At 31.3% G+C, this 18,488-nt stretch overlaps 1 protein-coding gene across 2 annotated transcripts in view; it reads right to left on the bottom strand.

Annotated features, from left to right (window-relative positions):
• Positions 1-18,488, bottom strand: part of LOC106466952 (unconventional myosin-Va-like) — a 110,169-nt gene that overhangs the window by 67,358 nt on the left and 24,323 nt on the right. For both annotated transcript variants that reach the window (XM_022395048.1, XM_013927267.2), the window contains exons 5-8: positions 15,873-16,017; positions 11,016-11,172; positions 7,366-7,591; positions 6,061-6,168 (exon numbers count right to left, since the gene is read on the bottom strand). In XM_022395048.1, the coding sequence (XP_022250756.1) occupies positions 6,061-6,168; positions 7,366-7,591; positions 11,016-11,172; positions 15,873-16,017 (636 nt within the window). The remainder of the gene's footprint in view (positions 1-6,060; positions 6,169-7,365; positions 7,592-11,015; positions 11,173-15,872; positions 16,018-18,488) is intronic.

Below are 18,488 nucleotides of genomic sequence, written 5' to 3'. Positions count from 1 at the left end.
AGTTTCCAACATTAAGCTTAGAAAAATGTATGATATCATGTGATTATAACACATAACAGCATGCATATACATTTTTACACAAATGTGAAATGTCAGCTTGTTTTCACAGCTAATAAAGCCATATATGTAAAATATTTTATAATTACAATTGTTGATTTTAAAAAAAATCAAACTTTTTTAACAAAAAACAACTGTTTCATCATCTTAAGGCAACAAAAAAGCTTTTCAGTATGACAAAGATATATAGTATATCATAATATATCTATATAGTGAATGTTTTCAAAACCATCTACATATATTTTCTTTTTATTTAACATAACTTACAACTTTTGTTCCAGACACTATTTCTTTATAGAAACTTACAATATATTTTATTACATCAACATAAAATACATTCAAGAAATTACAGCATAAAAAACTCTTTCAGATAGACATAACCAAAAAAAAAATAGTACATTAATATTAAATCTGTTATGAAATTATAAATCTATAAATCACAACAAGTATAATATAACGATGAAGATATATGTTGATTCAAAATAAGGTAAATTTTCAGAAATGGATTTTTCAAAGCAATTATTAAAGTTTATACTCACTCGAAAATTTTAAGTCTATAACACAGTGGTTGACAGATACCTACAGATTAAAAAGATTAGTACTTAACCCTATATGCAAAGGATCAGTCCATTGGACCGAAGCTGTATTGGAGAATTAATGTTTCCTATAATTCCAAATTTACTTAATGTATTGTCACAAAATTTAATAAAAATTACAAGATTGTTGTACACAAAAAATCAGAATTTTTAATAAAGTATTCCTAATAAAAATTTCTCTGAACTTAATTAAGTCAGTCTGACTCGGATTCTGACTAGTAAGAATTCAAGGTGCTTCACATTTTAAGAATAGAAATACTTTTTTCATTCTACAGTTTTCAAACTTCATTCACAGAACCTTTAGAATCTCCTAAATGAATATTAGTTTTTTTAAAGTAAAATTTCATATTTTTTCTCCACCCTAATTAAATCTAAGTTACCCTTTTTTTTTCTTTCTAGAATGACTGCAGTTCGTAACATAAAATTACAATTACTTATCCTTAAAAAAAACCTCTGGTTCATAATAGTTTACATTTGTCTTCATTTAATTCTATTGTTTTATTGCTCTTTGAACCATGTGTAACCTCTGGCTCATAATAGTTTACATTTGTCTTCATTTAATTCTAATGTTTTATTGCTCTTTGAACCATGTGTAACCTCTGGCTCATAATAGTTTACATTTGTCTTCATTTAATTCTAATGTTTTATTGCTCTTTGAACCATGTGTAACTACCTTAAATAACAATATGGTAAACAAATTTCAGGTTACATCACAGGACATTTAAATATGTATTTTTCTTTCTTGAGCATTATTCAAGCCAAAAACATTATATTTTTCATTTAAGTTTTTTATTTAACCTAATAAGTTTCACATTTGACATTTTAGTTACTTTTGTTAAAAAAATGTATATCTGTAAATAAAAAATAATAAATTTAGCCCTTAATTCAGGATTGTGGCCTTTTGCTCTCAGAAGCCAGTCTTCATTAACCCTAAATTTTTCTCATTAAGTATGTTTCCAAAAAATAATTCACGTAACTTTCAAATACATATTTTAAAACACAATCATTCATACAATAAAACAGAATGTCCTAAAACTACTATAATTTATCTGGCTTTCTATTTGAGCTGTATAAAAGTTTGAATTTTGTTACTTAGCAAAACATCAACTTCGGTCTTCACTAAATAAAATCTGCTTAGGAAATAGTGCCTTTTACGTACTTTAAAAAATTACCTTTCTATTGGTCATAGATATTTATCATTAATAAATAAATAAGCATGTGTAAATACATAACTTCAAAAGCATGAAGGGTTGGGAAGAGTTTCTGTACTGTGTGTAACAAATTACAAATTTTATTGATATCTCAAAAACTAAAGAAGATTTGTAGGTACTCATTTTATAGTCTAGCCTGTATATTGCTATAGGTGGTACTCCTAATTGGTGGACATTCTGAAACCCATACATAAGAATAAATAAAATTTAAAAGTGAGAATTTTAGAGCAGAGAGACATCACATGACACACAGAAGTGAAGGTGAAGAATTAATTTAAATACTTATTTTTAAATTATGAGACTAAAACTTACATAATATTACATTTTTAATAATAAGCTATGTTTTGATGCTAAGTTTATTGATGTATATTGATAATAAAGTTGTTTAATTAAATTTTGAATGTAACTCTGTAAAAGCTGTGACACGAGTACTTTGGTCCCTACAGTAAATGTAAAGTGGGTGCAGCAGTAGAAAGTATTTTTGTATTATAAAATCCTAAAATCCATGCCTTAGAATATATAGTCAGAACAAAAACATTGAAAATATTCTTAGTTTTCAAATATGAAATATATAAGCTCTTACTTGGTAACAAATTTCATACTATAATCAACAAAGTAGAGCAGTTTTTAGTTACATCAGCACATCAGCTTTAACCATCTCATTATTGGTAGGTAAAAGTTTGCATGTCACAAACTTTTAACCCTCTCACAACGGGCTCGGTCCTACAGACCTAACTCATAACCATTTTGTGCTTGTTATAGTTTTCATACTATAACTTTTAATATAGTATGCATATCTTCATAAAATCTTGCAGGTTATCAGTAAACATTACAAGGCTTTCATACACAAAATATCAGATTTTTTTATTATCAAGTTTTAAAATATTTAAAGTAACTATTTGCTTATACATATTTTCTTTTCGAATGCTGACTGTCCAACATGCAAAGTAATTTTGATTTTATGATTAAATATACTTTTATGCATCAGAAAATTGTCAAATTTCACATGGAAGTATTTCCAAAAATGGAAGAAAAGGGTGAGGCCACTTTGTTTGATTTGCTAAATACAGCAATATCTTAGCAAACAAAAAAGACAGGAGGTTCTTATTTTATATTCTAGTTTGTCAATATCAGTAATTTGAGTTTTTAATTTGTATGAAACAAACTGAACCAAAGCTGCATTCAACATGCCACGTGACACACAAAAATCGATACATTTACGAATTTTTAAAAATATTTCTTTCAAATTAAGAAATTAACTAATGTATAATATTAAAGTTTAAATTACAATCTACAAGTTAATACCAAATTTACTGATATACATTCATAAAATAGTAGTTCAATAAAATTTTGAATACAAGTCTACAAAGGTGATGACATGCTCTTCGAAGACCTGTAACAAGAGCGTTAATTTAATTAACCTTTTCACTGCAGCTGGGAGGTATATTTCCCAGAGCTCCCACCCCCACACACTGTGACTGGGGCAAATGTTTCCCACTGTCGACTCTGTTTATGTTTCTCTCTGCTGGGTCCAGGTTCATCATCGTGACTATCATCACTAGATGGAGAGCTAGCATCCTCATCTCACTGCCTCTTCATCATGATGCAGTTGAACACCACTTGACTCACTTTAACTATTTTCTAAGCTATCCGAGCCAAATGCATCAAGCATATTTACATAGTAATTAGGGTTACTACTCACTGCTCTAGCGACAGGCACTGTTGACATACAGGTGTCATACATTCTGCTTATGCATCTTGTTGGTTACTGAAAAACTGAGTGCAAAACAATGAATGAAACCATACATCAACATTAGGTGGGATACCAATAAATACTTTCCAACTTATTTTATTCCCATACATCATGTGCAGCAATTTTGAATGACAATAGGAAACATTTGTCCAAGTTGCAATGTGAAGGGGTGGGGGCATTTGGAAATATATGTCCCGGCTGCAGTTAAGAGGTTAAATTACTTTATTATCATTGAATACAAATAAACTTGGCATCAAAATGTGGATAATAAATCAAATTTTAATACAAGCCTTATGTTCTTAGTTTTATAAGGAAATTTTTAAAAATCCTCAATCTCCCATAGTATGAGAATCGTAACATTTGTTCTCTAGATCTTCCCCTCCCCTAATTTATTGACCACCCCTCTCTGAAGTATGGTGTTTAACATACATTACTTATCATAATATAGATATTACTATGATAAACTTTAATTTTTATAGCCTTCAACGTTATTTGTTAATGGAGTCATAAACTAGAAAATGAGACCCATTAATCATGCCCACTTGTTATATCCTCTCTTTCACAAATTGCCAATAATACTCCCTGACATTTAATATAATTTATAACCAACAGAAAGACAAAGTTTTAACCTACTGAATGATGAACAGTGTTACGTTGTTTTAAGTATAAAGTATTACTAGTTTCATCTTCAGTTTCAAAGTTTATCCCATAGCATTTGGATTAAGAGCCCCTCTTGTCTTAGTTAGAAAGCCAGTACAATTATAACACATTGTTTATTTTGTGAGTGTTACTATTCTGTATTCTTAGATTACATAAAAATTATTTTGTGTACTAGTACCATCATAGAAAAAAAGGTCTTAAATTTCATCTGCAACTGACAGCAAAAACAAACAAAAGGTCAAATGTAAGTATTGTATTTCTTGTTTTTCTTGTATATTTTTTATTTATTGTTACAAAAGTAACTAAGCTGTAAAAATTAGAAACTTATTAACTTAGATAAGGTAAGACAATGAAATATAATAGTAATCATAATAATAATTCTTATGAGATATGCCAGTGAACAGCTACTGTGTTAAATCATTTAACATGGTAACATAAGCTACACATTTGTAGTGATTTACAATTTGTGTTGCAGGATTACACAGGCATGCAAATTTAAATAAAAGTTGTTTGGGTTTTAATAACAGATTTTTAATAATTCAGTTATGTAGATTTCAAAAATAATATTCATTTATTTCTATCATGTAAGGATTTTTTACAAATCAAGAAGAAAACTATTATTTTGTTTACCACAATGAAAAGTTTATTATTATTATGTTTGTTAACAAAAATACAAAGAAACTGAAGAAAATGGAAGAACTCTGATGTCAAACAAATATGCATACTTATTCATCCTGATTTTTTTTGTGAAACCTATGTCTTTTAATCTCAAAACTATGTGTTGTGGTATTTCTTTTATATATTGCATTATGACATTTTGTGCAAAATCTGTACGTGATGGAACAAACTGATATCATTTTCGGACTCAATGTACAGGAATTATTGTAGAACACCTATAACTTTCAAGACAATAAAACTATTGCAAGCCTGTGTGATTAGTTAGACATAGTTCAAAGGGCAATAAAAAATAAAATTAAGTATAAACAGGTGTAGATTGTTATAAACCTTAAGCTATTTATGATAAACAGTTGTAATTTTCTGTTAGAATCTGCAGTCATTCTAGAAAGAAAAAAAGAGTATGTTAGATCTATTTCATATTTTTTTATGGTAACTATGAGATCAGTTAAATTATCTGATTCTGTATAGTTATGTTAGAGAAAATAACAAATAAAATATATAGTTTTACTGAAAATAAAAGTTTGGAATTTATTTAGGAGGCTTTAGAAGTCATGGAAATGACTCCATATATTCACTGACAAATCTCTAGTAAAAATACTTAATTAAAAAAAATATGATTTTTTTGCATACAAGACGCTTGTAATGTTTACTGAAACCTTGCTAAATTTCTTGAAGATACACAAAACGTATTAAAATTTATATATACAATCCCAGTTTCACCCTGAAGAAGGGTTTTTATCATTTTGTATTAAAATGTATTGTAAGGAAACTGATGGTTACTTTATAATTATAAGGTTGTTCAAAAGCCCAAATACACTGATGACAGGGAAACATTTCAAATAAGCTTTGTGTGTCTTTAGGCATAGGAAATAGCTTGGTGTAGATTTCTGGTTGTACCTAAACACATGTTTATAGTGTTTGAATGTTAAAAAGGTTCAGAGGCTATGAAAAAATACAAAAATGTGTATACAGTCAAAGTCTACCTCAGAAATTTAAATATTCATTTTAAAATATACAATTTTTATAGTCATTAAATAAAACATTATTCATATTTATGTTTATTCATCAAAAAATAAAATAAAATATAACATATGAAAATAATAACCTAAAAGATATAGTGCATTTCGAGTTTCCTGAAAGCACTGGGCATCATCAACTCCATTTATCGTGGGCGAATTTCCTTGACTTGTGTAGTAAAAGTTGTCTTGATGGTCTACAGAAAATAGTCATGCAAATAAAGTTGACAAAGTTCTATGAATTTAGATCTTAATAAAAAAAAAAAAAGGATAAGTTAATGTAATACTTTTCTCCATCTCATGTTTCTCAAAATGTACTTTTTGCAGTTTACATAAAATATGCCAAAGGAAGCAATAAATATTTGTTCATGGTATATTTCAAGTTTATATTATTACTTCATAACACACTGTAGTTTTTATGTATTTACAATATTATAACAAGCACTACACATTTCCTAAATGTACAAACTACTCTATAAAATATTACTTAGAAACAAGAACACAAAAAATATTTTCAAAAGGAATTTATCCTGGTTAATTTTCTCTTAAAATTTCCTTAACTTACTGGCATTTAATCCTTTATCATCTCCACCTGTATATTTACTCATGCTAGACTCTCTACTCACACATTTATGCCAATTATGGTAAAGGAAAACCCTTCCATGGATGATAAAGGGTTAAAGAACTAAATTTAAGAAAAAATAAATTCAGTTCACAAAATAATGTTTTCATTTAATCACACTTACAAATACATGTTTTATTTTCTGAAACATTTTCACCAGCAATATACATTAAATTGCAAACCTTTGGCTTGTACAAATTTGTTGATGGATAATTTTCTGTTTTAAAAACAGAAAAGATCAAAATAAATGAAATGTAATCCGAGCAAATTTTTTTGAATGAAGAAGACACTTCAACTCAGAGATAAACCACATGACGAAGGATATTACACTGCAACAATAAACTGATTAATTCATTAAACAATTTGCTTTTGCCAAGTTTTATATTTACACCCTCTAATTTTAATTTGCTATGTTAAAAAATCAAAACAACTACATTTTAATATCTTCAAAATCAAAAATTCACACACTATATGCCAGGAAAAAAATTTACATAAACAATGACAGGACTTCATTTACAAAATATGGAAGTCAAAATACAAGTGTTTCCCACAAAGAAAAATTTAGTACTAAATTTAAAAAGTGGTATATTTTTTTATTGTAACTTCTACATTTAACAAATTATTTAAAGAATTATCACTTTCTTCCACAACCTACTTTCAGCACTTGGCTATACACACAATTAAAACCCGAGTCAATAAAACTGTAAGTTGAATAAACATCTTGTATTATCGTAAAATCTCAACCGTACATTACTTAGCAACTGCAACACACCTAGCTGGAATTCTTGAAGCTCTTCCAAGTCTGCAGATGCACAAAGCTGATAAAATATATGGTAGTTCCTTTCTTCAGGTGCTTGAAAAACAACTCGAGACTTCTCCAAAAGATAGGTTCTCATGTTGGCTCCCATAATGTGATATTTATTATTGAAATCAATCTCAATATACTTTCCAAATCTAGAGCTGTTATCATTCCTCGTTGTTTTAGCATTACCAATAGCCTGTTGAGATGAAAACATTTTTTCTTGAACCCAATAAATCTCAGTTACTAAGTTTATATTTAGATATTTTGTAAAATTACTGTTGAATGGTTTTGTTGTGTAACATAGCAAACTAACTACCCAAGACAAGTATTATTACAACTTATGGGTCATGCAACATCTCCTGAAAAAAAATGACAAATGTACCAGACTCAAAGGAAGAAGTGCTTCCATAGAAGCCATATCCCCCAATGCGTTAGAACCTCGCTAGCAGCAAGATTAATTAACCATAATAGCATGGATAACAGTGTTCCATCAAATGCATTTGAGGAGGAGAATGAATGGTTCCAACAAAGGTGGGTGTTTAAAAAGACACTTCTCAAATACCTGAGATGTTAGGTGGGTAACAGGAAAAACTTATCCAACTGGAAAATCCAACCACCCGAGCTGCTTGTGTAAGAAGGGATGAGTATGTTATGACATTCCTATTTGGAAGGAGCTAAGTGAAGCCAGACGTCCAAGTAGTGGTGTTAGCAAAATCTCCCAAAATGTGGAAGTTGGGTAAAATGCAGACCACCTGACAAAAGACATATGGAACCGTAACAAGTCCGAAGGGCAAAGCATGAAAATGGTACAAATTAACATGTTGAAAAATCCTAAGGTACCATCCCAAAAAATGAAAATTAAGAACATTTACTTTGGGCATTCCGAGTTCTGCAGAAAATAATCAAAGGCTACATATTAAAAATGGGGAAGAACTAAGAAGTGATTGAGGTGGGACCAATAGATCTAGAACTCCAATCAGCATCGAGCATACAATAGAATGGAGAAACCCGCAAGTAGGACAGGTAAAGACTGAAAGGCGCCGAACACGGAACATGAATAAAGATGACAATGACTCAGAAGGAAACAAAAAAGATACCCCACGTGATGCTAAATGTACAGGAGTAGCCCAAAAAATTGACTGGTGAAGGAAGAAAGCTGACCTTCAGTCCCTATTAGAAATAGATGGTAAACAATCAGTACAAGACAGTGACCCACCCCAGAAATTCCCAAAAGCAAAAAAGGCACATGCGGAGGGGAAGAACTGAAGATGGAAAATGCCCCAACATGGAGGGAAGGAGGAAGAGGTATCCCACACCCAAGAGAGGAGTGTAAGGTAGACGAAGATGGAAAATTAAGTGGGGGATAAAATGGATAGGATTAAAAGATACTACCCCTATATAGATGACAGAGATTCTAAGCACATAAAATCAATAAAAAAATCTGCTAAGGCAAATTGAACCAAAGCCCCTCCCCTTAAGAGACAAGAATGCTCATCATGAAACATAGTGTCTGGAGAAGGAGGGGAAAGTATATTGTGAAATGTGTCAAAAAAAAAGCCAGGGTAGGCCTAACAGATTCCACAGTTTAATCCTGGGAAGGCAAGCCATAATCACGTGGAGGAAAAATGACAAAATATAGGTTGTCCTAAATTGGGTTCGGCAGTTGTAGGAGGAAGACGAGCAATATTGCGAGAATGCAGGGCAGACCCTGGTTTCCAGGGGTACTAACAAACTAAATTAATTGAAAGAAGTATAAATTATCAAGAATTACAAAAATGATATAGTCGATACAATGTAAACTTAAGTAAGTGAGTAGTGAAATAAACGTATGTATAAGATGTTATATGTTGAACAAAAGAATATATTTAACCTAATTATCAATTTACCTGTAAGATGAACTACAGGTAAACCGAAAATAACACACATTTATTAAGTAAGCCTAATCAAGCTATGCAGGACAGAGTATCTCACTAAGCTCTAATTTAAAAACCCTAAACTAACAATAATATGTACAGTATCAGGAAAATTGTGTGCGGAACTTGACTCATGGAGTCCACACAAACAAAGTTAACACAAAGAAATATAAATGATAATGAAAATGAACTAGACGTTATATTGTAAAATGAAGTAAGTGTGTACTGATAATAACATATGTATGAAATGCAATGTTTTGAAAAACAAAACAAAACAATATAGTTAACCTAATTTGCAATATACTAGTAAGATGAATTACAAGTAATCCTAAAATAACAAAGACCCATGTTAAGCCTAATCTAATGTTATAGGACAAAGGATACAACTAAGCTCTAATTTCAAACCTGATCATAACTATAACTATTTAAATATGTTAAACCCAAATAACTACAGATAATATTATCAGTAAAAATATTCAAAAACTATAACAGCATAATGCCTTATCTTTCAAAAATCGACGGACTGACAAAAGTCAGCTCATTGGACAATCAATCTCCTGCCTGTGCAAGTGTGCTGATAGAGGATATAACCTCCAAAATGGAAACTTGGAATTCAGAATTCATATTCAAAACGATTAATCAAACACAACCATGTTGACAGAAAGAAATAAAAATTTAAAAAAAAAAATTTGTAATGAAGTATTAAGTTCCATAACTGGGTAGAAATACAAAATAACTCTACCTCAGAATAAGTTACAAATATCACTATTGTATAATACATAGTAAACTTGGTAAGAGAAATTGATACAAAGATATGAAAAAAACACTTGAAGATAGCACAAACTTAACATCTGAACATGAACACTGTCAAACAAGAAGTGATAGTTAGGTAAAATAGCATAAAGGGAAACACATACTCACATGGGTGTGTGGCACTACTATTGGTTGAGGTTTGTCACATGAGAATTTGCATGCAAGAATCAGTTATACCACATTAATAGAGGGGTGTATGGGAGTGAAAGGCTTATGAAGATGGCAGCTCTGAATGAAAATAGCTATGTATGTGAGAGGAAGGAAGGTACCTTGTTGGAATTACTTATTACATTTTCATCCTGAATGTGACTTTATGTGCAAATGTCCTAGGAGGGCCAGGTCAGACACCTCTAGAATTCAAAGTGAGGCCATTCTTAATTTTGAACTACTGTGAACTGGAAGACAGACAGCAGCAGCTACCACCACAAGGGCTTTTTCCAGCTCTTTGAACCAAATAATGAAACTCACTGTCCCCTTTTACACTTCACCCTCAACTGAAAATGTAGTGTGATCAGCAGCATTATGTCTCAAACACTGAACTCTATGACTCACAGCCTCACATATTAATCACTAGGCCATACTCAATTGTGGTCATAAACAATAACCTAAAGTAAGTTAACCACATTATGTATACATGTAAATTCACATAAATCTAAACTTAAATTTGGCATCTTTCCACATCATAAGCAAGGAGGTAGAAAGTACTTAAATAAATAAAAGCTAGTGCTTAAATATTTTAAACCCTCACACCTTACAGGTTCATCAAGATAGCATCACATAAATCAATAGCAAGAATTAACCAGAAATGATAAATTATGCCTCACACTACATCATTACAGTTATACAATTCAATCCTGAGTAAAAGTAGCTTAAACACAACCTTTATCTGCTTACCTCCATAATTGGATTAGAAGCTAAAACTTTCTTTTCAATTTGTGTCTCTGTAGATGATCCCCCAACTGTTGCAAAGTACCGCATGGCATACTTAGCTGACACTGTTTTTCCAGCTCCAGATTCTCCACTCACAATTATAGATTGGTTTTCATTTTCTCTATCATAGTAAATAATGTTTACATTTTGTAAGAAACACCCAATACTTCTCTCTTATCACTTCTTTACTTGTTGTAGGAAAACTCTGATTGGTGATGTAAATTAACATAAGTAATATATATAAATTTTTAAGAACTCCTATAAAATATTCATGGATATTTATACCTATTTCTTTAATTAAAAGGAATACAATCATTTCACAGAGATCCTATATCACTGCATGTGATACAAGTCATATTGAGAGCAAAACATTGGGCAGATATGTTAGCATAGTCTATATTTAGTTTGTATCAAGTTTTGCTACACATTTTAAAATTAACTAATAATGCAGTTGTGAAAAAAACTTTAACCCTTTTACAAATAGGCATTGTGCAATCTTTCTATGTAAGGATACAGCAAAATGAATAAGATAGCAGTCAGATAAAAACAGCAAAAAAATATGAACATGTGTTACAAGGGGAATTCATCAGACTCAATTTCCAAAAAAAACTTTTGTGACTGAGTATAATTTGCTGACAAAAGTTACTGGTTTCTGATCAATCCCATCAGTCCCTGTTTAGTCACTTTACAACACATGATGTTTCTCTACAATGACCACATCTATTCGCAATAAATTTGGCACACACACATTTTCTAAATACTTATAGGATACTGCTACACAGCATCAACATTTTGTACTTACTTCTGAAATACTGAAGGCCTTTCCTTATTTAGTTTGAAAGCTGTCAACGATGCTTATGACTAAAAATTTCCCAATTTCCTTCATATACTGCACAGCAAGCATCACTTACCAATAATTCTTCACTCTCCCACCTTCCACGTGACATACTGCACAATCATTAGGGAATCTCAAATAAGCTCTGCATTCCAACCATAATTTATATTTATTGAAAGTTGAAGCTGTGATGAAATTTCCTCGTAGAGAAGTGAGACAGAAATTTTTCATAGATACATATTTATTTGAAAATCATTTTAATACTAAAAATATAAAATTTAAATCAAATAGATATACCTCCAGAATACTGAAAGCAAGAATACTAACATTTTAAAGGAGGTGGGAACCAAAAGTATAAAAAATACAAGCTACGGAACAGGAAATTAATAATCTAGACTACAAAGCATATGAAGCCAAACAGAGTACGAGTAGACTACAGAACCAGAAAATAATTTGAAGAGCTGGATTCAAGGGAGAAGGAATAGAGTGGACCAGCCTCACAAAGAATACCGAACCAAAAGGACACTAAAAAAATCCATTTTTCTCAGCAGGGTGTCTCTTAACACATGACAACTTTTAATTCAGGCAAAGTGGTCAGTTTTATCAGCTGTAATATTGTACTGAACCTTTGGATCCAACAAAGGGAAACAGGTGGTGGCATAAACAAGTAAGGGGAATATTATGTAATGCTCCTGCAGTAAAATGTTCTTGGAGGAACAGTCCAGACAAGGACTACGAAATGACATAGTCAAAAGGCAATAGCCTCTCTTCATATACATGAAAAAATGGCCAGTGAGTCACACAATCAGCCAAATTAGTGGGTACTCATGGAGAACCAATGAAAAGACCAAACAGTCAACAAGGATGATCTCAATAACATGAAGACAGTGCAACAGGAAAAACAAAACAAATTATTCTAATCCTGGTTGAAGCCGAGATATCTAGTGATAACAGCAGTACTGTTTTCAACATCTCTAATGAACACAGATGTGGAAAAGGTACCCACCGAGGCATCATCAGTCCACTTTCAAAGCACAGTAACCTCTCATCAAGCTCCAGCATAGAGGGTGATATTTTGTCTAGGACAAATGCACATAGGTATATGTAACACACGACTGAATGAATCCATACAGTGTTTCACACAAGACTTTTTTCCCTATGTATACATATATATATAAAACCTAAGACTTCCTCAACCTCAGGCACCCCAAGATGTGTGAACAAGGATGTTGGGCAATAGAGAAATACTTGGGTTGCCTAGAAAAAATGCAGAAGCTGAAGAATATATGAGAGTTCCGAGTGGATGAATCAATATAAATACAAGTTCTGGATATATAAGAAGAAACTGTACTTAATTATTTGTGTTTCTCATTTTGAAGTCAAAGTTATTCACAATCTCAAACAAAGTTGAAATACCAAACATTGGGTGTTGGGCAGAAGATACAAAAACCTCAAAAGAGACAGATTCAGTTGTACCTGAAGAATAACCACAAACTGAATATGGAATCCTGAAACTGAAGATGTGATGAAGATCAAAGACTGAAAAGATTTGCACTTAGTCTGTTTGTAAGATGTTCACTGAGATCAGGAGGTATGTACATCATGAAATTACAAATGTGATGAGATGTAACTTGAAGTCTACTCTTAATGTGGTTGATAACATCATTATAAAAAAAGTTGGATCAACTGCTTAAATCAATTCACTAATGTGGATGGAACAAAGTCACTGGAACTGAGAATAGCCAAAAGGTATCAACAACTGATGTTGATTCCCTTGAAAAGTTTCTGTTCTTCCAAAACAGGAACAAACAGCATTGACTACACTTTGAAAATCTAAATCATTATTTCACATTATACATACAGCTAATCAAAGAAAACATTATACCTCTTATGACACAGATTCTCCTTTTAATTTTACCTTTGGTGAAGTTGGAAGAAAAATCTGCAACATACATATATGTTACATATATGTAATCATTAAATACTTGGTCCGATATATAACGTGGAATTATGATTTAGGCATGAGCTCTAACATTATTCAAATATCTAAATTATTTTAGGTTACTTTATTGGTGATTGAAAAGGACTTAAAAACCCCATTAATATTGAAAATCTTTATGTGAAAGAGAATCTAAGTCAGTCACAACAGAAGGAAAAAGAATTCAGTATGAATATCATTTCACATGACACATCTCCCTCAGGTGGTCAGTCAACAATAGGAGAAAAAAGAATCCAGTATGAATATCATCTCACATGACACAACCACTCTTAGGTGATGAAAATAAATAGGTACAATGTTGAAAATGCACAAAATACAAGAGATAAAATGATAGGAGGAGACCAGCGGAAACATTATTAGGATCAAAGCTAGCACTGTAGCAGAAAAATCTAGCTCTTTAGATTCTGTAGGTGATTAGGCACTATAAAAAAAAATTGAACTTCATCAAAAACAAAAGAAAATAGCAATTGTTATGCAAGTTAAGCATACACATGATATTGTAATACCCACTAGAAATATGAGTATACAACAGTATGAATAAAAAGCATATACAATTCACCCTAGATGTAACAAGAAAATTGTGTAAGTCAGTCTTCCAACTAAGTTTTAGAAATTCCAATAGTGGTGGAAAAAGCTGCTTCAGAAAGAAAATGTCATAGCAAATTGAACAACACAACTGTCAACAAGAAACTTTAGGTTATGGTGGAAAAGAGAGCTTATGTAAGATCCTCTGATCCCTATGCAATAAGCCACGTGGAAGGTGGAAGAGTGGAGAATTATGGGTAAGTGAAGCATGCTCTGCAATGCATAAAAGACATTCAGAAATTTTTAATCATTGATATGTTGTGATAACAACAGATGAAATTTAAGAAATAAATCAGAGAGTTTTATAATATTGCTCAAAATGTTTCATTATACATATTCAACAAGTTCGAACTTCTGTAAAGTTTATAAAATTATTATTTTTTACATTTCGTTTTGGCTGTTTGAAACGTAAAGGATATGCAAAAACAACTAACACTGTCACATAATTGAAAGCGATTTCTGAGTGAACCTTATTCAAGAGCCATACTGTTTCTAAAGTCTTAAATTTTTTCTGCCAATCAGCTTTCAACACTGACTCATTTATCAAAATAAATACAGCATTCAAATATACATACTATAACACTACAAGCAATAGCAATATAGAATTTGGAAGTTCATAAACAACAATAAAGAAGGGAGGAAGAGGTCCAAGTGAACCTGACTCTCCCAGGTCAAGCACAATGACAAAACAATAGTAAAAAATTGCCATTCAAACTCAAAAAACTCTGAAGTGTTTAATTGATTTGAAAAAATGTCTGAAGAACAATTATTGTGACATGTTTAATTCATCACATCAAACTTCCCACCTTTTTCAAATGTTGTCCAAAATTAAGAGCTACAAATGAATCATAGTTTATACCATTACACTTATTGTAAACAGAGCTTCAAAATGATATGTGGCTCACATACCTAAGAAATGAAAATGCAGATATAGAGCTAATTTTCTAAAGTTGGGTAACAAGCATACTCAAGATGCAAGATTTAAAAACGTTACAAAGTACAAAAAATGTCATTGGCCTTAGAATATAACTTTCAATTTATTATTACAATGTCTAAGGCCTAAAAATCATGGGCTAATTTACACAAAATTTTGAAATAGCATTTGAGTTTACATACAAAGAAGTTAAAGAAACCAGACATTTGAAGTATATTTCAGAATTTATTGATAAAGTTAATTCCAAAAGCCTTTTTTAAAAAAAATAAATATCTGGATGTGTTACTATATCAAAATAGTTTTAGATGACTGGAATAGATACTAGAACTGTTATGATTAATACAGAAACCTTTAAAAATAGTGTGTTTCAGGATCATCAAAAACAGTGGTTGTAAGCATATCTCTCTCTTCTAACATTTGTTTTTTTTTATCAAAATGATCTTAACTAAAGACAAATTAAAAGCCAACCTTTCCATTTTTGTAAAAGCTTCTTCTGATACAGCAAATATATGAGGATCCAGATCTCCCATGGCTTGTCCTCGATAAGCAAATATTGTGTCATTTCCATAAATAGGTAAGTCTTCATATGGATTAATTGCCACAAGCACAATGCCTACAAAAATGAAAAACACATGCATAATCATTAAGCAAAGTAGATTCACAGTAGAATATTTCTGTGAAGATAGCAAACAAGATAATTATATAAATACCATATACTTTTCATAGCAAAACTGTTCTGAGCTAATAAAAAACAACAAATACACACATACATATATACAATATAAAGTCTAAATTTAATGTGCAAGTTATTCTATTTAACTGTATAAAATTATGAACAAATAGACTAATAGGATTATTATATATTATTATTAATAACTATAAAAACAATGTTTCCTATTTTAAGTTGCATATAACTTCTACTTGAAATTAGACTTTTAAGTTTATCAACTGTAACAGAATGTTAACTTGATTACAAAAAAACAAAAAATTTACTACTTTAAATTTCAAAAGTAACACAATTTACAAAAATTCATAGTAATGAAAATCATTATTTTAACAGTTGGGTACTCTCACTCTGAAGGTTTTTTAATAAACTATTCAATGAGTTTTTTCTAAATTCTTTGATAGATTGTTGTTTGAAAGTTTTTATCTCTTTTGTAAAAAACAACTGATTTTTGTTTCATTCACATTTCTGCAGAAAACTACTCAAAAGCTATATGAGCTAGCTGTTCCTAATTTTGAAAAGATGTACAACAGGAAGGAAGGAAAGTAAGTTAACACACTGCATTCATGGGAGAAACATGTATGATTAGAGAAAACCTCATTAAACCTTGCGTGAAAGATATTGTACAATCTATGCTTGATGAGCAGGCTAATAAAAAAAATTGAGGCATTACAGCTGTCATACAATACTATCACCAGTCAAATTCAAGATCTTTCTGCTGACATTGAGATTAGCTACTTTCCTCTCTTGAATCTTACAATATTCATTATAGCTAGTTGAGTCCACTAACATGTCAGGGATTGCAGTGTTGCTGGTATTTGTGCATTACCTATTTAATAAATCTATTGAGGAGGACCTGCTTTGATGTGAATCTTTGCAAAGCAACAAAACTGATGTAGAAATATTCAAATGCACTAACAACTTCATGAAAAGATAGTTGTAATAAAGGTGTAGATGGGTGCAATGATGACACCAGGGCAGTGGTTGAGAAAAATGCAGGTGTTGTAATGCAGGTCAAAACAGTGACACAGGGCTGCACCAGCAGTCACTGTGTTCCTCACAGATGAGTTCTTGCTATTAAAAAAGATGCTTACATCTCTTAAAGATGTGCTGGATGGGGCAGTGCAAATTATCAATTATATTAAAACTTGACCATTGAAATCCAAACTATTTAAAACTCAGTGCTAAGAAATGGGTAGTTAGCACACAGTGCTGCTTTTACATATGGAGGTGAGGTGTGGTCTTCACAAGGCAAAGTGCTTGTGAGACTTTTCAAGCTTCTTTTTGAGGTATTGGTATTTTGTGGCTCACCAATTTCGACTACTGGACTGTTTGTTAAATACCTCATGGCTTCTGAGACTTGCATATCTTTAACAAACTAAATGAAGTAAATCTGTTTCTGCAAGTAAAGGATGTTGTCATTTTTTACTGTAAATGATAAAATTTCACGAATGTTGCAGAAACTGGCATTTTGGACTTCATGCCTAGAAAACAGAAACTTTGACTGTTTCCCAACATTGAATGGTTTTCTCACCAAAATTAATTCTGTACCTCATGAAAATGTTTTCAGTGACATTAGACAGCACCTTGTTGGAATATTTTCCTCCATCAAATGACTACTATGAATGAGTGTATAATCCAGTTGCACTAACAGCCAAGCCAGTTGGCTTAATAGTGCAAAATCATGAGAGCTTTATTGACAAGTCTTCTGACTCTACACTAAAATAAAGCTTCAGCAAACTTCTGTTAATTAAATTTTGAGGTAGCATAATTCACAAGTACCCAAATGTGGCAAAACATGCAGCTTGTGAACTCCTTCTCTTCACTACAACATACTTATGTGAAACTGGATTCTCATGCTACACTGCAACAAAAACAAAATACAGGAACAGACAGAATGTTACACCTCTAGCATCACTCGCAATATTAAACGGATTTGCGAGCAAGAGAAGCATCAACACTCTTCCCATTAAAAAGGAACAAAAAATTTTAAACTGGTTTATGTGTTATGATGTAAGACTTAAGTGGTTTGTTCAATAAAAAACTGTTTAATCATAATTAATGTATAGTTATAAGAAATAGAAAATAAAGTTGTCTTAATTTATCTGTACTTATTGTACAAAGATGATCATTTTTTTTTTATAATTCAGTTCTTATCTGGAGAATATGGTGGGTGGGGGAGAATTTCCCAACCCAACTCCATAATCTTGTGTTGCGTCAAACATGCCGCATGTGGATGTGCATTGCCATGGAGAAGAAGAACACCTTTCCGATTGACGAGTGAGGGTATTTCTGATGAAGGGCTTGATTTAAACATTCCAGTTGCTGACTATAGATCTCTGCATTGACAGTTTGCTGTG

This window comes from Limulus polyphemus, unplaced genomic scaffold, assembly GCF_000517525.1.
Source record: "Limulus polyphemus unplaced genomic scaffold, Limulus_polyphemus-2.1.2 Scaffold2437, whole genome shotgun sequence".
Lineage (NCBI taxonomy): Eukaryota > Metazoa > Arthropoda > Merostomata > Xiphosura > Limulidae > Limulus > Limulus polyphemus.
This window is presented reverse-complemented; position numbering and strand designations above follow the sequence as displayed.